The sequence below is a fragment of the Daphnia pulicaria genome, chromosome 1 (genome assembly GCF_021234035.1).
Source record: "Daphnia pulicaria isolate SC F1-1A chromosome 1, SC_F0-13Bv2, whole genome shotgun sequence".
NCBI classification, from domain to species: Eukaryota; Metazoa; Arthropoda; class Branchiopoda; order Diplostraca; family Daphniidae; genus Daphnia; species Daphnia pulicaria.
The window spans coordinates 33,302,202-33,325,640 of record NC_060913.1 but is presented as its reverse complement, the minus strand read 5'-3'; the positions used below and the strand labels follow the sequence as shown (position 1 = coordinate 33,325,640).

General features: G+C 42.7%; 4 protein-coding genes across 6 annotated transcripts; 2 read left to right on the top strand and 2 right to left on the bottom strand.

Annotated features, from left to right (window-relative positions):
- The first annotated feature begins 186 nt into the window (after positions 1-186).
- On the top strand, positions 187-2,688 carry LOC124320960 (phenazine biosynthesis-like domain-containing protein). 3 transcript variants are annotated; one of them, XM_046783888.1, is made up of 7 exons: positions 187-468; positions 547-702; positions 776-815; positions 899-1,130; positions 1,325-1,557; positions 1,616-1,735; positions 2,554-2,688. In XM_046783888.1, exons 1-6 carry the CDS (start codon positions 376-378, stop codon positions 1,726-1,728), a joined length of 867 nt encoding a protein of 288 aa, XP_046639844.1. In that variant the 5' UTR covers positions 187-375; the 3' UTR covers positions 1,729-1,735; positions 2,554-2,688. The 3 variants fall into 3 exon arrangements, with proteins under 3 accessions (XP_046639844.1, XP_046639837.1, XP_046639831.1); XM_046783881.1 differs by lacking the exon at positions 2,554-2,688 and adding an exon at positions 1,893-2,074; XM_046783875.1 differs by lacking the exon at positions 2,554-2,688 and adding an exon at positions 1,889-2,074 and having other exon boundaries at positions 188-468.
- On the bottom strand, positions 1,769-3,461 carry LOC124320951 (stomatin-like protein 1). Its single transcript, XM_046783866.1, has 4 exons — positions 2,829-3,461; positions 2,463-2,728; positions 2,078-2,379; positions 1,769-2,004 (listed from the first exon to the last, which is right to left on the bottom strand). Exons 1-4 carry the CDS (start codon positions 3,264-3,266, stop codon positions 1,805-1,807), a joined length of 1,206 nt encoding a protein of 401 aa, XP_046639822.1. The 5' UTR covers positions 3,267-3,461; the 3' UTR covers positions 1,769-1,804.
- A 2,820-nt stretch (positions 3,462-6,281) lies between these two features.
- LOC124322157 (uncharacterized protein K02A2.6-like) lies at positions 6,282-10,838 on the bottom strand. Its single transcript, XM_046784265.1, has 4 exons — positions 9,218-10,838; positions 8,912-9,145; positions 8,637-8,842; positions 6,282-8,576 (listed from the first exon to the last, which is right to left on the bottom strand). Exons 1-4 carry the CDS (start codon positions 10,584-10,586, stop codon positions 6,282-6,284), a joined length of 4,104 nt encoding a protein of 1,367 aa, XP_046640221.1. The 5' UTR covers positions 10,587-10,838.
- Positions 10,839-19,244: 8,406 nt separating this feature from the next.
- Positions 19,245-19,955, top strand: LOC124329455. The gene is made up of 3 exons (XM_046788518.1): positions 19,245-19,394; positions 19,457-19,645; positions 19,721-19,955. Coding segments are annotated over exons 1-3 (396 nt in total). The 5' UTR covers positions 19,245-19,393; the 3' UTR covers positions 19,927-19,955.
- Positions 19,956-23,439: the final 3,484 nt, after the last annotated feature.

Here is a 23,439-nt window from a genome sequence, read left to right as displayed (position 1 = left end):
AAGCAGAGCTATAGAATACTGCAAGCAATAGCAATAGTATTCTATAGCTCGTAATAAAGCACAACCCGGGCTCGTCGTTCAAACGCGTATTGAATTTTTTAAAACGTTTCTTGCTTCTGTAAATATTTACTTAATGGCAATGTTGCATACGTTATTAATGTTTTGATTTTTGACAGCAATATGCTGCAGGCTGGCTGCAGCTAGAATTTACCAGATCCACCAGTTCAGTTCAGCACTTTCTCCCTTCGTCGCATAAATACTACGCAGCAAAGGGTATTTAAGTGAATTCAATATAGTAAAAGTAGTAGTCGCTTCACCAAGTTTCTGCAAAAATTGCCCACCTTACCTACATTTAACAAATAAAGAATTGTGAAAATGGAACAGTCTTTTGTTACTGTTTATATTGTTGATGCATTTACCAATGAACTATTTTCTGGTAATCCGGCCGCCGTTTGTTGTTTGGAGAATGTGAGAATTTCAATACAGTATTTTACATTACATCAACACACACCATTCATTCTCTATTTCAAAACACTGGAAAAATAGGATCTCCCAGAAAACTTGAAGAGGAAAATTGCTGCTGAGATGAATCTATCTGAAACTGCTTTTGTCACCATAGAAAATGGTGAAACATTTGAAAAAAGCTCAAAATTTGCCTTACGATGGTTTACACCAACACATGAAGTGGATTTGTGTGGACATGTAATGCATATAATTTGTTCCTTTTTTCAGTTAGATTGTAGGTTTGTCTATAAATTTTTTTTATTTTATTCAGGCTACACTTGCAACAGCTGCTATAATTTTTCACAAACTTGGTATGTAAAACCAAATTTAAATGATCAATCATTTATAATAGATCAACACATTCAATCTTATCTTTCCCCCTTTTACATCATAGGGAACAAAGAAAAAGCCATTGAATTCAATACCCTTAGTGGAATCTTAAAAGCCATCCAGGAAAATGATTCCTCTATTACTTTAGACTTCCCTCTGAATCCTTCTTCTCCATATGAAGCACAAAATCTGAAGGATATCATACGCGTCGTAGCAAACAATTTTGAAATTCAAGACGTTCAACATTGTTCCACAACAAAAAAATTACTTTTGCGTCTGGCTGATAAATATAAAAGGTTTGTCTTATTTACACCATAGGTCTTTTAAAAATACTCTTTTTCAAAAATATAAAGTTGGCCTGATAATATTTGGAATGGTAATTAATTTATAAAACTTGATCGGTAAAAAATACTAATTTTACGGCCGGTTTTTAAATCGGGAAATCGGTCTTACACTAATCTTGTAATTTTTATTTCCTTGTTATATTTAGGAAGGATTTGGAAGATTTAAACCCTTTGACGCAAGAACTACTAACTTGTGAAAGTAGTGGTGTTGTGAAAGGGGTGATTGTTACATTGCAAGGCAACGAAAACGAGGGCTATGATTTTTACAGTCGCTATTTTGCCCCTTGGGTTGGTATTCCAGAAGATCCAGTTTGCGGATCTGCTCACACGGTTCTTGCTGCTTACTGGGAAAAAGTCTACAATAAAGACCAGTTTAGAGGTAAGACGCAATTGAATTTATTAATGAATTTTAATTATTGTGCATTGAAAATTAACAGCTAGGCAATGCTCGAAACGAGGTGGTGATTTAAACATCAAGATTATTGGACAACGCGTCAAACTAACAGGCCAAGTGGCCCACGTCCTTGAAGGGAAAATCCGCATAAAATAAATATGAGGTACAACTGACTAGATTTGTAAAAAAAAAAAAAAAAAAAATTGTTTCAATTCACTATTGAAAGTGACGCTTAAGTGTTGTGCATGTTTGGCAATAACTTTTGCAATTGCATGAGAGTTTGCATGTCTCCATCAATTGTGATTTGTCCTTCAAGGTAGGCCTGTAAAAACTGTGACTGGGATGCGCCATCCATCAAGGAATCAAAAACTGCTTGCGGGAGGCTCAGTGTAATGCCGACTTCTCCTGAATATGTACCTTCATATACTTGGCCTAAAAAGGTGTAAATGGCGTTGGAAATTTGTATACTTTCAGAAAATAAAATTAACTTTTAAAGCGTAAATACCTTTTCCTTGGCTGAAATCGGCGTAGATTACGTCTTCATTGCCAATTTTAAAACAGATAACGACGGGATTATCAATAATTCCAGATCCTTCATTCAAAATCTTTCTAAGTTTGATAACATTTTTAGATTTCGGTTGAAATTCATCTTGGATAACCATCCCGACATCTGCTAACGAAACCGATGTAGGGACAGACGAGCCGGCAACACCACCATCCCCAGAACCAAAATTTATTCCCATCTGTTGCATAACATTCATGAAAGCATTAACAGGCTGAGCTTCTTTAAGGGTCTTGAAGTTCTCACTTGGAATAAATGCGGAATAATAAAAAAAAGGAAAATAATTATAAGGAGTATAGTTAGTTTATATTAATAGTAAATATAATACATGTGTGCTGAGCTAATTTCAATTCCCCAAGGGCTAGTGATAGAATTCAGTTCTTTTAATATTCTTTCTTCTATAATTGTTTTCCTTGTAGGTTGAAATTCCCTTTCATCAGAAGCTTCTAGCCGTTTAATTGTGATGGCATTTACAAGGATTTTTAACCCTTTGAGTTCTGGATCCTTTACATTGCTAATATATCGGACTGGATCAGAAATTCTGTAGAAAACACTACATCCAGCTTCAACAATAGCTTGATCTTTTGTGAGAAACTGAAATTCGCGGAAATTCGCACAGAGAAGAAATAAAATAATACAAAAAAAAAAAATAAAAGAATTTTATAATTTGTAAACAAATAGAAATCCATTATACCTGTTTTAGAGGATGACATATGACTTGAGTGCGTAAATCTAACTTTGCAGAACAATCAAGCCAAGGAATTATAAATACATTGCCAGGACCCTTCACCCCTATTAGTTTTCCCAAACGGTAAATAACAATTCTCTCCCATTGTGGGAGGTTTTTGAAACAAAACCAAACACTTATTGGTAAAGTAAAAAATATAAAGAGATAACTGAAAGCCATAGCTAGAACAGAAATAATTTTCCCTGATATCCCTTCAACAGAGATCTCTTCAATGACTTTTTCTCCAGCAGAATTTTCTGCCTTTACTTCCTTGTCTTTAAATGGACTATCATAAGAAAAAATTGATTTATAATCAAAAGCTGTTTTGTAGCCAGATTCGACATTACGGTCATCTTGAGGAATAGTAGAATAGGTAAAATAAGATTTTTCTGATAAAATGGACATAGTAAACGATAGAGCAAGTAGTTCGTTAAAATACCACAATACGTTTCACTACAAGTAGCTTAGTAGATTCAATAATAAGTAGTCGCAAACAGACTTTTCTAAACTGACTAATTGGCTTACTGTGCTTTGTGAGATCACTGAATTTTTTGACAAATTGTGTTGTTGCTAGACTGGCTAAGGGCGATCGATGCTTAGCAAAGCGCATGAGCGGGAGTCCTTAAATTGCACGAAGCGCGCGCATGCGCTCAAAAATGCGCGCTCATTGCACAAATTGCGCCCAATTAAGAAAATCTAGCTAGAGAAAGATTCGCAGTTTTCTTTCTATTATTGATTTTATATTGAATTATTTTATTTTATATTTTATTTCCCATTTCTGAAAACTTGTTTGTAAAGTTATAAATAGCAGTGAATATAGAGATTTTTAAAGATGAAATGTGTCCGCAAAGCAAAAAGTCTTGCGACTTGTCGACTAGTGCGCACCTTAGCGGGGGTTGGCGGGACTGTTGCTGCAAGTTTTTCTTGTTTCATAGCCAGATTGGTTTGTTATTGTGTGTCCGACCGACCCGACCTTTTTGATTGGTCTACCAACACGTGACTAGCCGACCAATAAAATAGTTGGTAGACCCGAGACGGGATATGTCCCGGATAAATATCGGGTCAAATGCACTTGTCTTTAAATTTTTCAATGAATTTCCAATAATTAAATAAATACAATTAATGTTTAATTTTTAAAAATAAAATAAAATTTATTTTGATTTATTACATAAAACAAACACTCATAAAAAGAAGCTTAAATTAACTTTTAAGTTTTAACAAGCCATCCGCCACTCAAAAAGACCGTTTTGGGGGTTTTTATTTCGCGGAAAACATCGCTAGTGTTCTAAAAAATAACAAATAGATGGGTTTTGTTTAAATTTTTCGCTAAGTCGATTGGTGAAAACCTCAAGATTCGCTTAGCTATTGTAGTTTGAGAGATATTAAAAATAAAACTGTGGGGGGTAGACGAAATTTAGACTTTTTTTTCTTTTTTTGTGCAGCAGTTTTCTCGTCAACTGCTGCACATAAAAATAATATAATTGTTTTAAAATGATGGGATAGCCCATCTCTTCAAACTTTTTTCATGGTTTTTCAATACTCGACTTAGAAGCCGAGATATAATGATTAAATTTTTGGAAAAAATTCCTAAAAATGTCTTCTTTTTCGGCCATGTCGGCCTTCATCCTATAGGGCTCTTTCGGATCTGTTTTCTTTTGCCGTTTTATCTGACAACGCAGCATGGCGCCGTTCCTTTTTAGCGCGAGAACGGGGAGAAGAGGGAAAATGGGACGAATGGGAGGGAGGAGGAAACGTGGGCCCCCTTTTTTTTCGTACGCCCTCATCCCTCCCATTCTCCCTCTTCTCCCCGTTCTCGCGCTTAAAAGGAACGGCGCTATGCTGCGTTGCCAGATAAAACGGCAAAAGAAAACAGATCCGAAAGAGTCTTATAAGCCACCTAGCGCTCACGAAAAAAACATTTCCCCCTCTTTGCCTTTACGGTCTGTTGGGGTGGTCTCCCTCATAACGTCAGCCTACACATATCGAGAGGGAGGTTCTGATAACGGAAATATTAGATGACAAAACCAGTAGTTTGTTAATATAACACAACACACAAAACACTACAAGTAGCTTAGTAGATTCAATAATAAGTTGTCACAAACAGATTGTCTTCTCTAATATTGGCTTATTATTGTGCTTCGTGAGATCACTGAATTAGCGTTTGCTCATGAATGCACTTCGCGCAAATTAGGGGCTCCCGCTCATGTGCGTTGCCAGGCATCGATCGTCCGTAGCCTGTCTAGCAACAGTACAAATTGATTTTGTTTTTCTTCTGTGATGGCGTCGTACAGCCCGATAAAATGTAGACTGTAGACGTCGTTTAAATGAAAGAGAATGTATTATAACCAATGACGGGTAAGGAGGGATACAACTGTAGGGATACATGGAAAGAAGAATACTAGCACTGATTAAGGTTGAGTGCTACTGAAATAAGACTGACATACTAGCGAGACGGGACGCGGCTATTTAATAAATAGTGTGTAATACGATCTATTGGGAGTGGCTAAATATGAGAGTAAAGACGAGTCATCACACGTCCTTTTTTATTTTTTATTTGGGATATCCTTTTTTATTTTTTATTTGGGATATCGATTTGGACGTGTCGTTAGGCGTGTTAATCGGTAAAATGCTGTGGGTGGAGATGCGGTTGGGAATCCCGATTTGGGTCGGTTTCTACGACGACTGCGGGGGTAGACCGGCATTTGGATATGGGATGTTGGACGATAACCGTTATGGGATCTCTTGTTCCAGAATGTGCGTAATGAGAGTGGCAAGTTGCATTTTTCATTAGGAAAGCTACGAATTATTGTTTCTCTTAATTCTGACATTTTGTTGTCGTCTTTTGCTGTTGTTTTTATTTTTTCAAACATCGGGTCAACCGTTGTCGCATCCGACTCTTGAATTGAGTTGATTAAGGCTACTCTTGTTGCTGAGCTGGGGATTTCTTCCGTCATCTCGTCTGCTGGTGTTGCAATATCGACCGGCGCTCTTGCAAGGGCGTCGTTGTCGAGGTTGTTATAAAGACAAGTGTGTGTCTAAGACTGTCTGTATTGGGCTCTGCATCGAGGGGATATGCCCACTCTAGGTGGCACGACATCTAGCGCTAGATTCTACAACATCTCCCCCTTGCACACTGATTACACAAATGAACGACAAGAACTAACATGCCGAACATGAGAACAAACACAATGAAATGAATAATGAGAAAACACGACATGAGATGAACAATGGGACGAAAACCAGAAAACAAACACAAGGAAACGAACAATGAGACAAGAACACGACATGACATGAACAATGAGACGAGACACAGGAAGAGAGAAAAAAAATTGAGAATTAGACGACGAATTCCACGAGTGAAAGTAGAGCAAAACGGCCAAATGTGTCACTAGCAAAGCAGCCAGGACAACGGACACGGAATCACATACAGACAATTAAGACGGCTTGAGGTAAGGGCGACCAGAGCGAGTCGAACCCGGACGATGAGGCGCGACGGCCAGCGGACTTGACACAGTCAGGCTGGACAGAGGGTAGCTGGACGGTAGCGCGCTTGTCGGTTGAGACGGGCGCCGCACGTGGCCTTGCAGGAGTTGCCGGGCCGGGCGCCGGGTTGACAACGATTGGCGGAGGCTGTGGTATCATTGACGGTTGACCCAGGGCTGCCGGAAGCGGCTGGGCAACTGGATGGGCAACTGGAACATTCACAGCGCGGGCAGGCAGACCAGGCGGAGACCAAGACAGGACCGGCAGCAGATGATTAGCAGGGGCGGGGCGATAACCGCGAACAGCAGACGGGATTACAGCAGCACCACCACTCTGTTGACCCACGGCCAATCCTGCCGACGGCGAGTTGTCAAGATTTATATCGCGGCGCGTCCGACGAAAAGCTCGCCCATCCGCCAACCGAACGACATATGAGTCCGGTTCGCTGCAAACAGCTTCGACGGCACCTGGTAACCACAATCCAGAGACGAACGCCCGGACACGTTGACCGATAATGAGCGCCGACCCACGAACATCCGGACGACCGCCGTGAGTGAAACAAGCCGTAGCCTGACGACGCTGGAGCTGGCCGTGAACGAACTTGGCAGATACAAATTGTGGAACCAGACGATCCTGCAGAAACGGCAAGCTGCCACGAAGGTGGCGTCCCTGCAATAACACTGCCGGAGACGGCAGTTCCGACGATATTGGAGTTGACCGAATGGCCGCCAAGGCCTCCCACAGAGACCGGCCATCCGTAAACATTTTTAGGAGCGTCTTTTTTACTGTCTGTATGTGGCGCTCCACCAGACCATTGGACTGTGCGTAGGTTGGGCTGGACGTCACTGACCGAACTGCACGGCCCTCGCAGAACTCTCGAAATTCGGCGCAATCGAACTGAGAGCCATTGTCGGACATGACAATTTCCGGAACGCCAAAGTCACTAAATATGCGTTCCATTTCGGCGACGACGGACGACGACGATAAACTGCGCAACGGAACGCATGCCGGCCACTTGCTATATGCGTCAACAATCAGGAGGTAGTTGACGCCACCATGTAGGAAAATGTCAGCCGACACCCACTGAAATGCATGAACCGGCAACGGCACTGGACGAAGAGGCTGCGCTGGGTTTCGATGGCGATGCGTTTGGCAGGTCGAACAGCTGGCCACCATGTTGCGAATTTGCTCGTCACACCCGGGCCAATAAACGGCCGATTTGGCCCGTAAGATGCACTTCACCTCTCCAAAATGGCCGTCGTGTATTCCGGCCAACACTTCCTGCCGAAGCGAAATCGGAACCACCAACCGGCTGCCATTGAGTAGCAGACCATCAGCTTCAGACAAGTGGTGGCGTACTGGCCAGAACGGCTTAACGGCCACCGGACACTGGGCCTTGTGATCAGGCCATCCACGCCGAAGGACTTCTTTCAGGAGACGGAGAGTCGGGTCTGCCATTGTTGCTGCAGCAAACTTGACACGAGTTGAATCATGAGGAATTATCAGGTCAAGAACAGCGTGAACCTGCTCCTCGCAGTCTTGAGTGACGTCATCGGTAAAGAGACGGGGCGACGGAGCCCGACTAAGCGTGTCGGCGATAAACAGCTCCTTGCCCGGCTTGTAGACGAGCTGGAAATCAAATCGCTGGAGTTGAAGACGCATCCGCTGGATTCTCGGGGAACAAGACGCAATGGGCTTCTCCAGGAGGCCAACCAACGGTTTGTGATCGGTTTCAACCACCACCATTTGGCCATAGACGTACTGCCGGAAGCGCATGAGTCCAAACTGGACCGCCAACAGCTCCTTTTCGATCTGAAAGTACCGTTTTTGAGTATCGGTTAACGACGTTGACGAGTACGCGATCGGTTGGTTATTTTGAAGCAACACTGCACCGATGCCGACGGGAGACGCATCAACGGACACAACCAAGGGCAGTGAGTGGTCAAACAGTCGTAGCACTGGAAGAGACGACAACGCACTTTTAAGCTGACCAAGGGCCATCTTCTGGGGCTCTTCCCACACCCACGCTGCGTCTGCTTTGAGTAAGTCACGTAAGGGTCGTGTCAGACCCGCGAGATTTTGGCAGAATTTGTCCAGGTATGTCACCATGCCCAGGAGACGGACGAGATCAGCCGGACAAGTCGGATCAGGCATTTCCACAATCGCCGAAATTTTGAGAGGGTCCGGCTTTAAAATTCCCTGGCCAATAACATGGCCTAGCCACGGGAGCTCCTGGAGGAAGAATTTGCACTTTTTTAACTGAAGCTTCAAGTCATGGAGACGGCAGCGTACAAACACTTGACGAAGGTTGGCGAGTAGTTCCTCCTCCGTTTCACCCGTTACAAGGAAATCATCAAAATAGATGAGTACACCGGGCAGGTCTCCAAACAAGTCGTTCATCGTCTGAAGATAAATTTCAGGGGCTGACTTCAACCCAAACGGCAGCCGGAGGAAGCGATAACGGCCTTTTGGAGTGGCCATTGTGCACAAATAGGACGCTGCATCAGACAAAGGAATCTGATAAAAACCAGACGCAGCATCAAGGCTGCAAAAATATCGAGCCTTACCCAACTTGCTGAACAGCTGCTCAATGGTGGGGACGGCAAAATGTTGACGTTGAATAGCCTTGTTGAGCTCAAACGGGTCCAGACAAATACGGACATCACCGTCCGGTTTTCCCACCACCATCATGCGGCTGACCCACTCAGTTGGCTCTTGCACGGGGGTGAGGATTTTGTCGTTGACCATTTCGTCCAGCTTCTTGAAAACGCGATCCTCCAGCCGGAACGGAAGTCGACTGGCTGCACACACAACAGGATCCACGCGATTAGCACCCGACAGCAGCCGAATGTCATGTTCGACAGGTAATTTACCTAATCCTTCGAAGACGTCCATAAATTCCACGACGATCGGCGGCAGCGGAGCGTCTACTGGCGACTGAACAGCATCGACCCGCCGAATCAAGTTCAGCTTGTCGCAAGACGGGAGTCCCAGAAGGGGTGGCTGGCCAGGCTCGTCAACCACGACAAAGTCGATGACAAATAAAGCGCCTCTGTGAACCACCTTGGCCGTGTGCAATCCTAGCACTCGTAAGAGGCCATCTTGTGAACGATAACTGCGAACAATGGGCCCAGGGCGAAGACAGCGGCGTGTTTTGGGTAGCCGAGAAAACGACTCATACGGCAGAATGTTGCATGTGGTGCCAGAATCAAGCTTGAAGTTAACTTTAACGCCATCTACTGTCACTTCTTGGCGCCACTCAGACTCATTACCAGACGACGTTAGGGCATGAGAGACGTAGTAACTTTCTTCAACTGACCGCGGGAGGGCCATCGCCGTACCGCCACGATCGACATCACCAATCCAGTGCGTCTCCTCCTCCACAGCATGAACTTTGGCCGCGGGGCTTGGTGCTTGACGTGACGACATCTGGCGGGGCTTGGGTGGATTCGGACAGCAACTAGATACATGGCCGACCACGTTGCAATTAAAACACGTAACATTGGTGACCCGACACTGATTTTTTCTATGGGAACGACCGCAATCTTTACACTTGGGATACTGCTGGGCTGAATGTTGATTAGCGGACGGCTGCTGCTCATGCTGAGCTCTGAACGATGAATCCGGCTTTCTCTCAACCTTCCGGCCACCAGGTCGACTCTGAATGGCGTGAGCGGCTTCTGCTGTCGACGATGTGTTGATTTGGCTGAGCTGGGCTTTAGACGACTCACATGCACGCACAATTTCACACGCAGTGGCGAGCAGCAAATCCTTTTCATACAGCAGCTTTTCACGGACGTAAGGATCAGCCACACCGAGTACTATTTGGTCCCGTAAGACCGAATCAACACCAGTACCATAGCCACATGAGTTCACGAGACCACGAAGATCAATCAACCACGCATCAAAAGTTTCACCAGGGAGTTGATGACGACGCAGGAATTTAAAACGCTCGAAAACTTCACTACGTCGGGGCTCAAAATGGGCAGTGAATTTGTCTAACACCGGCGCAATTTTAATGGCATCGGTGGCTGGATTGAACACAAAAGTTTCGTAAATTTTGAGGCCCTCACTGCCAAGAAGAGTGATGAGCACGCCCACCATTTGCTCTTCATCCACGTTAAGGCCGCTATTTGTAGCCACCAAGTACCACGAAAACTGTTTACGCCAAATACCCCACTGGGCCGCCAAATCACTGGCCCCGAAAGAAAAAGGTTCAGGAGCCCTCAACGAAGACGACATTTCAAGAAAATGGTGCAAGACAAACGGATGCACGAGATAAAGACGGATGCAGTTCAACAACACGGAGGATGCGTACGATAAAGAAGGATGCAGTTCAATACTCACAAACCACGCGGTTACGACTCAACACCGTCGAGTTGTGAGAGCACACTTCTGACACCATGTTATAAAGACAAGTGTGTGTCTAAGACTGTCTGTATTGGGCTCTGCATCGAGGGGATATGCCCACTCTAGGTGGCACGACATCTAGCGCTAGATTCTACAACAGAGGTTCTCTTTACCTCGCACCCAGCGGGCTGTGAATTGATAGCGTTGCATCTTCAGCGGCCTTGATTCAGCTTAGGGAAGGTACCGCGATCCTGCTTGGACCATTCTCCAGTTCTCGTCTGCGTCTTTTTGTTTAAGAATAAATCCCAGTCCGAATAGGCGGGACGCGTCGACGTGCAGAGTTGTCAGATTACTTGAATTCTGATAGAGTTTGCCGTGCTTTGAGGATCTGATGGTAGCCTTTTAGGGCATCAATGACTGTAAAAAATTTCATTCCGGATGGAATGGTCCTTATTGCTTGGAAACGGGTTGCTGTATCGAATTTTGAGCGGATAATACTCTTGTTTAGTATTGTGAAATATCCGCATACACGCCTTTTTTAGCACGATGACGATTGGGTGAACCCATATTTTAGGTTCGATTACCTTCTTGATTCTATTGTGCTTTTCTAAATTATCCAGCTCTGTTTTTAGCCGGGGAAGAAGTGGTTTGGCGACGGGGCGTGACCCGCGAATCGCCACTGGGACGGCGTCTGGTTTTAGCTCGAAATGGCAGGCTGTGCCCGCCATGGGTCGGCAGACTCCATCGCAGATACAAGGAAATTCAGTGATTAATTTCTGCAAGTCCGCTTGTTTTTGGGCTTCAGATGGTCCGGCATGGACGTGGAATATTTGATTCGGGTATCCTGTCGGCAGCATACCCAAACGCCGTTGGGTATCTTTCGAAATGATCGGCTGCCTAAGGTTTGTAAAAACATTAAAATTAGTAGTGACTTCTCTGACGTCATTACCGCTTTCCCATCTGATGTTTGCTTCAAAAAATTCAAGATTTTCATTGCGTTCTCCGGTTGCCGAGACTGTATTGTTTTCCCATGGGGTAAATGTCATGGTCGGAAAAGAATCTTGGAAAAGACTGGTCGGGATGGCGTCTATCTGAGCTCTGAAATTTCAATCCTGCTCTCGTGCTCGGCTGGCAAGATGGAGATTGTCACGAGCTCCATTGCGTTGATTCCTGACGCGCGTGTGTCTGTGTCTAGGTTTACGCATTCTGCATGAACGGATGAATCATTGACCAAATTGTTGGTCTGGTTTGAGCCCGTGTTCTGTTGATGGTTTGCTTGTGTGTTGCTGGGGTGTCGATTTCTTGACGTATCTTCTGTGACTGGATTCTGCTTGTCTTTCTTGTAAGATGATTTGGATAGCGCTTGAATGGCTATGGCGTCGCCTTGCTTTAAATTACTCACTTGCTTCGAAGCGGCCTCGGTGGTGCGGAGAATTGAGATGGCTTGATCCAGCTCCAGTTTTTCACCTAGCTCGAATAGTTTCCGGCGTACTTCATCATCGTATACTCCAAAGACGATCTGACCTAAAATGCGCGTTGGCTGGCATTTGGCACAGCAATCATTCGGATTTTCGGGCCAATTCACGCAACTCGCATAGTTAGTTATCGGCTGTTTCATTTGATCGTTGTTTCTTCATGGCGAACTGCTGTCGCCAGACATGACGGTTTATTCCTGCGTTACAACGCTCTCGCAGGTGTTTGATTATGATTTTATGGTCTTCTAGGTCATCTTCGGAAAGGCCCATGCAAAGCACCGTGGTGTCTTTTGACAAGCATGATACTAACATGCTTATTTTGTATCCTGGGCAGTCATCTTCGTCTAGCGCGGTGTCGATTGTAGTTAGCGCTAGAAAAATGTTCCATTGTGCGTGCCATAATTCGAATGAGTCCTTAGAATCATCCAAATCAAACATCGGCGGTGAACCGTATGGTTTGAACGATTTACCTGGTTTTGCGGCATTGCGTTTTACCAATTTTGTTTTCCAATTTCACGCTTCGTGCGAGTGTTTGAGCGAGGATTGGTTTGAATATGGATTGTAGAGGTTCTGCGTCACTTTTTTCTGACATGAAAAAAGTGGCGAGAGGGCAGTAGGGGAGAGCGGGGTCACGCTTGACACCTACCAGGTTGGACAAGCTCAATAACTGACGGTGGGGATGAGGAAAAAAATAAAAAATAGTGTGAAATGAAACATTTCATTACAACTACAGGGTATAAGTTCAAGTAAAATCATGCAAATAGTTTTTTAGTTAAAGCAATAATAAAAAAATGGCGGTCTAATTTTATGTTTGTGATTTCCATATTTTTGTGTATCACTAAACAACCTTTACGGTTACAAAATTTTTATGGTTGAATAAAATACTTCATTCATTCAGTTTTCATGTTGTGTTAAAATTTTATTGTTACGGATTTAAGAATTATAATGATTTAAAAAAATATCTTTGCTACGGGTTATACTGGACATCTTTTTTGGGGTCGTATCGGACGAAAACGATATTTTTGGGTGGATCTTATAGGTGTATAGGCTAAACAACAATCTACTAAAAACTAACTTTTGTAAACAAACAAAATAATTTTGTAAACAAACGCCATCTTTACCTTTATTTGTGAGTTTTATTCTTTGTTATTATTTTACTGTTATTAATGCAAAAGACTTCAAATTTAATGTGATTGATCAATGATGAATTTATTCTTTGATAATTATTTTTCCTTATTGAATGAACTTGATTAAGACCACGTATAAATTCGAAACATCATGAGAAACATTTATGGGTAACGTAATGTCAACATCACTTAAAATTTAAAAAAAAACATGAGTTTCAAGGACAAAGCAAAACCGAGGCATGGATATTTTGGCACAATTCTTTGTTGTTGAATTTGGGGGAACCGTGAAAAATTTCTTATTTTTGAGAGATAAAGGAGAGCCATTCATAACTGTGTAACATTTTCAATGAATAGAATAGCATGACTACTTCACCACATGAAGCATTGAATCTTCAAAACTATGTCATCACAATCAAGTAAAATTAAATTTAGGTTGTGTGATACTGTTAATTGAATTCGACGCTTTACAATTCTTCCTGTTATTGTCTTAATCACAACAGCATTCTCGGTATTTTCATCTTTGGGTTCAATGTCTTCTGACTCTCAGTTTCTTCTTTCTTTTTCTTTGCATTCTTTTTAGACGTGCAACGTGAAGCCGGCGCCACAAACGAACTATCAGAATCAGAGTTGCCAGCATCCTTTTTCTTCTTGGCAGCAGTCTTTGAAGTTTTCTTCGGTTGCGATGTAGTCTGTAAATGCTTTCGTACTTTAACAATCTTTTCCAATTTTCTTTGATGGTCTTCTAATATAAGACGAGTTTCAGGAGTATCAGTTAAGATACGAGTACGACCTTATTGTCTGTTCTTTTGTTTTTGACTACGGCGTACTTGGGGGTTGTCTGGCTGACTGCGGGAAATGGTCTTATTTCAGCGGGAAAGAGCTTGGGGCTGACAAGTTGCTAAAGAAAATGGAGTCGATTTTTCCGAATTTGTCTTTTCAACAAGTGGGGTGGATGGTAAGTTTTTGTTTTCATTTTTGGGGTCGCTTTACTCATTTTGACTGTTTGACTGTTTCTTAATTACTGGCATCTTTTCCACAAATAAAGACAGTATGATTTCCATGAATTGTCAGAAGTTGTGCACTATAAGTTTGGATAGAAATCGAATCGAATTAATAATTTAATTCAGAATATGCAGTAGATTGAAGTGGATGTGCGACATTCAGGCCCAGTCTTTCAGGCCCGCGTATTTCAGCCCACTTTTTTTACATGCCGTTCAGGCCCAATTTTAGTGACATTGAGGCCATATTTTTTTTAAAGAATTAAATGACGATTACATTCGATTTGGTTTGTTTAATAAATGAATCAAAATACATTGCAGTTGTTTAGTGTTTATCACGAAATTTCAGAGCATTCATCTGAGGTATACAAAGAATGAATTTATTCAAACATAAAAAGTGAGTGAAATATAAACAGTGTCCTAGTGGTTATAGTATCGAGTACAATTAAGAAAATTTCACTAGTCGTAAACCCCAGATTATCTATTGTTTTTCATGCCGGGGATTTACGCATCGTCAGTGTATGCTAACGTCTTTGTCCAGCACCGAATTTTTCCGTAAATCAAGAAGTCTAAGGAGGTGTTCATACTGTTCAACTTCAAGTTTGTGAAATGTGTTGGAGGAGTTATCGTGAGTGCTTGTTCATTTCGAGGCTGCAATGTGGCAGTTATATCCTTTTTTCAATGTTAATCTTCAGTAATAACTCTTTCTTTCACTGTTTTTCAGGCAGTCAAGGCGGTTTTTCCCGCAGTGAAGCCGGTCGGCTGCTCCTTTCAATTAATCTAGTCCCATCACCGTAACATCAAGGCTAAAGGACTAAGTCCAGCCTATAGAAAGGACAGACAGACCCAGAAAACATGTCGGGAATTGCTTAGCCTGCAAATGCTGTCAATCTAGAAAATACGGAAAAGTTTTGAGAGCATTGCTTCTAACTTCACAGGGCAAATGCTCACTTCTGCAATTATGTGGAGACAACATGCATTAAAAGCACGATTTGGCCACCAGAATGCTGGTCAATGTTTATGCAGCACGTAAGGACTAATAACAACGTGTAGGGTACCCAGAATAACCTCAAAGCTGTTGCTGGCAAGTTATCTGTTAATCTGTTTGTTATTTTTTAAATAGTATTTCTTCACTAGGACTTGGTTCCACCAAGCTGGCGACCTTTTTAATGTAGATGAAGGGAGAGGCGAATAAAATTGCCACGACCGCCAAACTATTGTCACAAAAACCAGTCTCCAAACAAACTGAATAAGGATGCGGAATTCAAACAGCGCTGACAATCATAGTGGAATCTTTGACGAGGTTGGACAACCCTCTTTCCTCTTAATAACTACTTTAGCAGCTCAGAAGACTCACCAAGAAGCACTCCAAATCGTATCTAGAGAGCTGAGGAACGGTCAGGAGAACGAAGACTTCGATTGATGTTATTCTTCCTTTATATTAAATCTGTTTTATCAGTATTGATTCCGATTACAATTTTTTTATTCACTTCGGTTTTATACTTAATTTATTTCCATCAATCATATCGAATCTACTCTGCTATCTTAGATAGAAGGACCAATCCAATCTTCATCATATCCTATATTATGTATCATTATATCCTTCGGTTTCAAATATTTCAATCGGTATGAACGTTTTGACATGGCCCAGGTGTAGACATCAATGGATCTGCACCTCATTGAACTGGATTTTCATTTTGTAATTGCAATCCGATTGTTCTCCATTACCAAAAAATTATGTTTGGACTTTGTCATAAAAAACTTGACAACTATTTTCAAAAAATTCAAGTTAATTATTGCTATTCTGTGTATTGAGAAATTTCTATTTAAATATGGATTTCATACAAAGAGGAATTCATTATTCGAAACGTTTCTTGTGTTTTGAGGGAGACGAGGAGTTTAGTAGATAATTATGGAATTCAACTAATTTGTACCGTAACTTGTAAACAAATCTAATTTGTTATAAGGGACGGTTTAGATAGTAATGTCGATTTGATATGTTTCACGCACAATCTAAAAACATTCATTTCGAAAATTTCTGAACTACAGTTCAGAGAAAAAGCACAAGCAGCTCAAACTCGTCCACTGGTGAACGCGTCCGGACTGGTGAACCAGTTTCACTCATCCGCTTTCTGGACTGGATTGCGTGAAAGTTCGGATCCGCATCCTAGTAAGGCCTGGCGTAGTGATCGTCATTCAACTGACTCTCTCTTGTCGTCCGTTCCGTTGGCTTGGGACCATATCCCTCTCTCTTGTTGTCTGATCAGTTGACTTGACAAGCACGAACCTAACACGAAAACATCGGGAGCATCGCAGGACTTCCCTCAACGATATTTCCAGTTGCCCGTCTCGTGTCGTCCTGGTCTCGGTCATACTCGGCTCGTTCAGTTCTGACTTGAGGGAACAGAGGATAAATTGGGTCACTCTCGACGTGTTCGGTTCTGGCTCGAAGGAGAAAGAAGATTGCTCATTTCATTCTACGGTCCGTTCCCTGAAAAGTGAGGTGAAAGACGAAGGTGAGTGTGAAACTGGCACTGGAAAAAGATTTGAATGTAAGGGAAATTCTTTATTCATTTCTACTTTGGAGAGAAGCGACGGACTGAACTGAACCATAACCTACCGTCAAGCGGGGGAGGGCACGTTCAGTTGACGAGCTTCTCATCGATCCTTCTCAACCAGTTCGAGTTATTATCGAACGGGTGAGAGGCTTTCATGATACGAGTGAACGGTAGAGTGAGAAGTCCACCCTCGATTTAGACTCAATACACCGTCCGTCTCCGTCTCTGAATATTTTCTTTGAGTGATTACCACACCGGCGACTACATCCGGCTACTACACCCAGCTGCCACGCCCGGCTACTACACCCAGCTACTACACCCGGCTACTACACCCGGCTACTACACCCGGCCACCACAGCCATGGCCTCCACGACAAAGGCTTGCGGCAACCCAGCCTGACCGGTCACCTTCACCTCCGTTGGCAACAGAAAGAAGTAATGCTCCAGTGGCTGCTACCCCTCGGTCACCAACCGCGCAAAGCGCCCAGGTCAAAGCCTAAGCTCAACCACTGCTGCTGTTAACGCTCACCTACCACCTAACTACGTGGACTCTCCAACTGGCAGTAGCCGTGATCGATCCTGGGCACCGTCACCGTCCACCATCACTACCCGTGCCCTCTCACCAGTTACTTCTGCACGTTTGACGAGACCCTCGACGGCATCACCAGGCACCTCATCTACACCAACGAGACCGGCCCGTCGTAATCACTCCAGTCGGCCTTCTCGTCGGCCACCAGATCGGGACCCTAGGATGAGCATCTGCATCACAGACGGCTCCATACAACTAGCCCATCCCCTTCCAGCAAAAGTCTTCTGCTCCCCCTGTGGAACCTCCCTTCGATGGTCTGGCCGAAACTGCATCTCGGACGCCATTCGACACTTGCGGACTTTCCACGGTAAATCAGTTAACGTTCTGGTTGAATGCAGCTACTGCTGCAACATCTCCAAGACCGTTCAGGCTGCCTTCTTTCATCAGGAAAAAGCGTGTCCTGGATTGGCCCCACCCGATCAACTCGACTCAACTAGCCCTGCTGGCGAAACTCAACTTTTGGGCGACAAAGTCATCCTACTCTTCCCTCCTCCCCAGCAAGTGCCCTCTGTGTAGCTGGACCTGTGCTAGAACTCGTGCAGATGCGAACGGCACCCCTACGACCGGTGTGGCGGATGGTATAATCAGCCACCTCTACACTCACCACAACGGAATCAAGGCCACCCGTTTCTGGCGCTGCTCGAAATGCCTGGTTCTCGGAGAGGGCATGGCGATGCACCACCACCACAGGTACCCAATTGAGGACGTCGACAACGACCACCCAGCTGAAGCTCTTCTGTCATCGACTGACTACCCATCCGACTCAACCACCAGACCAGCATCCGACTAAACCACCAGCATCGGATCACCATCTCCAAGCTGCTACCCAGCACAACCCGTGGCAAGTCTAAACCTTGAAGACACCATTCCACCAGTCATCCTTAGCAACGGGGAGGATACCAACAGTCCGATACAATCGACACACTCTCTTTGTGGCCATCGATGAACCACCATCTGAAGGTTCCAGCGACAGCAATGACGCATCATCCCGTCCTGACCCGACTCCACCGAAAGGTGAGTTTCAGTTATTCTTTCCTCATTTATTTATTTATTTCCTAACTCTTTCTTTTATTTTTTAGTAACTCGGGGCCGTTTGGTCTTTTAAATCGACTCGGTTATCCCTCAAAGGTGAAGAATGGTGGAATATTTGTGGAAATTGCCACTGCTACGTCAAGCATTTATTCCAGATACATCCGTACTCTAGAAGCAGAAGCAGACTGGCAACCGATGTGTTTTCTGTCCAATGTTATGGTTCACAAGTGCAAACCAGGTGACATTTTGGTTTTAGTAATGTCACAACCATCATCCTTCACAATTTTGCCAGAACATTTAGTAAGTAAAACTCCATAAACATACTTCTTCCGCCTTAAAAAATATTTTGTAATATATTAAGCAAACAGTAATGGTTAAAAAAATTTGTTTTCTAAAAAATATTTTTTTAAGAGCTTTTTCATCGAAAATTTATTCAAACGCGGAATACTAAAATACTTTTTCTTCCATGTTTTGAATTCTACACTTAATTGGACATACAATTGCAATTGCACCGACAGACTGTCGTTGCTTGAATGGTATATCAGCTATTACACCGACAGTCTATCGTTGCTCTAAAGCTGTTATTGTTATTGTACCGACAGATCCTAATAGCGCGGTGCCCAATGTATTCCTGTGTGAAATAAATAATAACGAATTAATAGTTTGGAATAGATTACACTTAACTACTACACAAGGTAAAAATGAGAAAAAGAAATTTACTCCATTTTTTAAACTTTGTGTTTCCGTTTTGAAAACATAGAATTTAGAATATTTTCAAAGCATGATCATGTTTCCCTTTTTCAACACAGCGTTTCTTAGAGAGTGGGAGGCCAACCAAAAAGAAAGCGTTGGACCATCATAACTTTATACCCAAATGTTTTGCTGAAAAATTGGCAAAACTGAAAAATTGAACAAGCAAAAAGTAACTTTTTCTAATAAGAATTCATTCGTCATACTAAATATTTTCAATTCTGGTTGGTTCAGTGGTTCTTACTTGGGTGGCGGGAGCTACTAACGCAGAGAGGGCGCTGGCAAACAATCAAAAGCTCGATCAAGATCAAATTAAAGTCAGGCCTGAGGATGTTTCAACTGCACTGATAGAAGAAGACTTCGATCTTGAAACATTCAAGCATTTCTTTGATGATGATGCATGGGCATCGGTCGCGAGTCTTGGTAATCACTTAATCCCAATGCTTCACGTGGGTTGGGTTAATTAGTGAGTTAAACTAAAACCGCTTAATTTCTTAGTTTCAGTTATGAAAGGGCTTGGGAAAAAGAAAAAAATCGTCTACATATGTCACGAATGTGACAAAACATTTGGCGATGACGGTTTGGTCTTCTGCAATTCTTGCAGGGAGTGGCTTCACTTTCGATGTGAAGGCCTCAAAGAAAGAGGACCTATTAGTAATAATTATTTTTGCAAACATTGTTATGCTGAGGCAAAGAAGAAGTAATTTACAGTATTCATAGCTTAAGTTTCGTTTTTTGGCCATTAACTTTTTTGTTACTAATTTTTGACAACTTTTACTTGTTTAAATTCTCATTATTATTTTGACACCTTATTTTTTATCCTTTTGTAATTTTCTTGACAACTTGGCTTTTATTTGTATAACATAAATGAATAATTTAATTAAATGGTAAATACACAAACTTCCCGCGAAACGCATACCCAGCGCATCAAGATAGGCATCTATTGGTGGAAATAGGAACTACCGACAGGCACCGACAGACTGTCGGTGCAATAGCTGAAATACCATTCGAGCACCGACAGTCTGTCGGTGCAATAGATTTTTCGATGAAACTGTTGTACTGTTTAATTATCTTCTTGTCGCAATCGAGAAGAACATGACGCTATATTGCATACGCTTTTCACACTTGGCTGTCCTGCATGCCACTACTCTAGGTAAGTTTGTGTGTTCAAAACAAACCCAATTTTCCCTGGATTCTAGGACTATTATGAACCCATCGTGCACCACTGTATGGATATTCTAACTTCTAAGACGCGTCAATTACCCAGCGCCTTCTGTTCTGCATTTCAACAACAAACAGTGTTTCACGATTTATTCTAAAGATCCAAGAAAAAGGACGAAATAAACATTTTTTGAAGTAACCCTCAAATTCCAAAAAAATTATGAAACAATTTACGGGTCATCGTGAAGGGCAATGGATAATAATGGTGTAATTTTCAAAAAATTGCACCTAATAGAACATTCGCAAATACCGTGTGTGTGAAGCACGTAATCAGTAGGGAAACGGGGAAAATAGTCAAAATACCTAAAAACATTCACCAACTCTATGGTACTGCGCCCTAGCGGCAAGCTCAGGCACCGCCTAGAGAGAGATATAATGGATTTCCGTCTTTACTTCGTAGTCTGTGCTAAAACCAGAGCAAGAAGGGTCTTGAATACGTTTTTATTTTAAGCAGTGGATACTTCCAAAGTATTTTTTTTATTTCAAAACGAAATTGACATGTCGGTGTTTACAAGTTTTTACTTTAGTTGACTCAAGACATTTGTCAGCCAAGCAGCGAATTGAAGAACTGCGCCGAGTTTTTGGTCAAGAAAACTGGCTGACTAGTCAATCGGGAAATGAAGTCCGGTTGATTCTTGGCTTGCAAGAATAAGCATTATAAGCAGTACCGATTCTAGTTCATACATGGTAGACTTCACATTACTTTTGAATCTCAACGAACCCCATTAATTTTTGCTGTTGAAACGATCTAGGGGTTGTGTGATGTTGGGTTTTCTGTTTTTTTTTGTGTGTCGCCGTTTCCTTCTTCTTATCAAGTGACTGAGCGGATTTCAATTCTCTTTTTGGGGTGCTTTAAAACAAACAAAATCCCGGTGCTTCTTCGCAGGTTGTCGTTAATCATTGCGTGTGGTCATCCTCCAACCTATAAAGATATTTGAAAATAATAGACTAGAAAGTTTCGAACCGAAGTTTGAAATACGGTCACGAATATGAGTCTATAGCTCTGCCAATCAAGTGCCCGTGCCAGTTAATCAACCGTTTTTCGTTAACTGCATATGCTTGACTGCACTGCTAACAAACGAAACACTAACTACAGAAAGGAATAAAGTATTGCAATTGGGCGGTAGAAACCTTGTTTATAATGCTTCCAGCAATGCTGCCGACGAAATTGAAAAATTTTTAAGCGAAGCTACATTAGTTATTGGGGAAAAAATTGCTAGAGTTTAGGGGAAACATGTGATTTCAGCTGAATATTTTTGCACAAAAAAAGGAGAATAGGACATACCGCACCGTAGCTCCTGGGTATCTTTCGGAGAACACGGGAAATCAGAGGGCGAGGTTTAAAAAAAAAAAAGAACTTAGAAAAAAAAGAACTTGAACTTTGTGACCTTTTGTAAAACAGAAAGGTGGAAAGGGAAGGCGGAACAACGGGGTGGAAAGTGGTCGATGGAAAGGCCTGCCTTCAACAAGGTGGAAAGGCCAACCACTCGACTTCATTACAGAACTTGAACTTCATGACATTTTACATTTACATTAGTCAAGAAGATTATATCAGCGCATTTGGGATGAACAAGCAACATTTTCCAGCTTTATTTGTCCTCTTTGCGCACATCCAGTAATTTTTTTCTACCACAAAAAAAAAGCAAATGGGCCATTACAGTGGCAACGTATATTGCCATTACTATCGGTAAGATAATACTGGTTTCTGATTGATCCTTTGATCGTTTTAGGAAATCGTTAACATTTGGATTTTCACCGCGTACCAATTCCATGTGTTGGTTTCGTAGTACTAGAGGATTTCTTCGAAAATTGTCTTCCCATTCCCACCGCAAGCGTTTTTCTTCGACTAGTTCGCGTTCAAGTATATTCACCCTCTCTTTCAAATTTGAGTAATTGAGCGCATCCTGTTGGGTGTTGTGCTCACGGTGAGGTTCCAATGGCTTTACCTGTTGCTGCTGGACCGTGAATTTTCGCGAATTTGAGTTTGTGAAAAATGAGTTATTTTCGTTTGTTTCATAGTCGTTGCGCTCGGCGTCTTTGCGCGCCACGTTATTGCGCTTCGCGTCAAAACGCACCGACGAGTTGCTGGGCAGCAGTTGGCGAAATTGCAAATGGCCGGGCGACGACGACTGTCTTGACGTGGAGGCAAAGGGTGAGTAATTAGATAGTCCGGAAAGTTTCGCCGCGTCGTTGCGCTCGGCGTCGTTGCGCTCGGCGTCTTTGCGCGCCACGTTATTGCGCTTCGCGTCAAAACGCACCGACGAGTTGCTGGGCAGCAGTTGGCGAAATTGTGAATGGCCGGGCGACGACGACTGTCTTGCCGTGGAGGCAAAGGGCGAATAATTAGATAGTACAGAGAGTTTCGCCTCGTCGTTGCGCTCGGCGTCCATCAGCGAGTTACGGAAATCCCATTGCAAAACAATTTCCCCTTCAATGCGGTGAACGCATTGAATGGTTTCACGAAAATTGCGTTGGCGTCAAACGTTCGCTAGCCGCCAAGCTGGACGAACACGCCTTGCAATTTACATGCAACGGTTGTTTGGCAAAGGATCGACAGAAATTTCAAGAAAAAGGCGAGGAAAACGACAAAGATGAAGATGACAGCGATGGCGTACGCTGTTATTCGTCGTCACAAGAAACCGTAATTCTGTCGACAAAAGAGATGACACCGCGCGACACCGTAGTTATGTCGCCACAATTCAAATGGAGCGACTCCAACATAATCTAATTGTTTTCCCGTATCGTTGACCATTAACGGCCCAACATAGCAAACGCCAGCTGTAAGCCTAAAATTACGTAGATGAAAACAAAGATACAGAAAACAACAAACTTATATGCCATGCAAATACTTACACAACATCCTTTTAAAAAAAATTCTGGCTTACAAATTTGTATTATACAAAACTTACATTCTAACATAAAATCTATTTTTATCAAAAATATTTACATTTTACACAGCACTTCGGGTTAATCCGCACCAATTCATCAAATCCTTT

Excerpts from the sequence above, each read along its gene's own strand:
- LOC124320960 (XM_046783888.1), top strand. The coding sequence starts at position 376 with ATGGAACAGTCTTTTGTTACTGTTTATATTGTTGATGCATTTACCAAT. Across the intron at positions 703-775 it reads AAGTGGATTTGTGTGGACAT|GCTACACTTGCAACAGCTGC; the intron begins GTAATGCATATA and ends TATTTTATTCAG. Across the intron at positions 816-898 it reads TATAATTTTTCACAAACTTG|GGAACAAAGAAAAAGCCATT; the intron begins GTATGTAAAACC and ends TTTACATCATAG.
- LOC124320951 (XM_046783866.1), bottom strand. The coding sequence starts at position 3,266 with ATGTCCATTTTATCAGAAAAATCTTATTTTACCTATTCTACTATTCCT. Across the intron at positions 2,380-2,462 it reads GAAATTAGCTCAGCACACAT|TGAGAACTTCAAGACCCTTA; the intron begins GTATTATATTTA and ends ATTTATTCCAAG. Across the intron at positions 2,005-2,077 it reads CGATTTCAGCCAAGGAAAAG|GCCAAGTATATGAAGGTACA; the intron begins GTATTTACGCTT and ends ACACCTTTTTAG.
- LOC124322157 (XM_046784265.1), bottom strand. The coding sequence starts at position 10,586 with ATGTCGTCTTCGTTGAGGGCTCCTGAACCTTTTTCTTTCGGGGCCAGT. Across the intron at positions 8,843-8,911 it reads GCAGCTGTTCAGCAAGTTGG|CGTCCTATTTGTGCACAATG; the intron begins GTAAGGCTCGAT and ends TGTCTGATGCAG. Across the intron at positions 8,577-8,636 it reads CCAACCTTCGTCAAGTGTTT|GAGCTCCCGTGGCTAGGCCA; the intron begins GTACGCTGCCGT and ends TTCTTCCTCCAG.
- LOC124329455 (XM_046788518.1), top strand. Across the intron at positions 19,646-19,720 it reads GGCATCGGTCGCGAGTCTTG|TTTCAGTTATGAAAGGGCTT; the intron begins GTAATCACTTAA and ends TTAATTTCTTAG.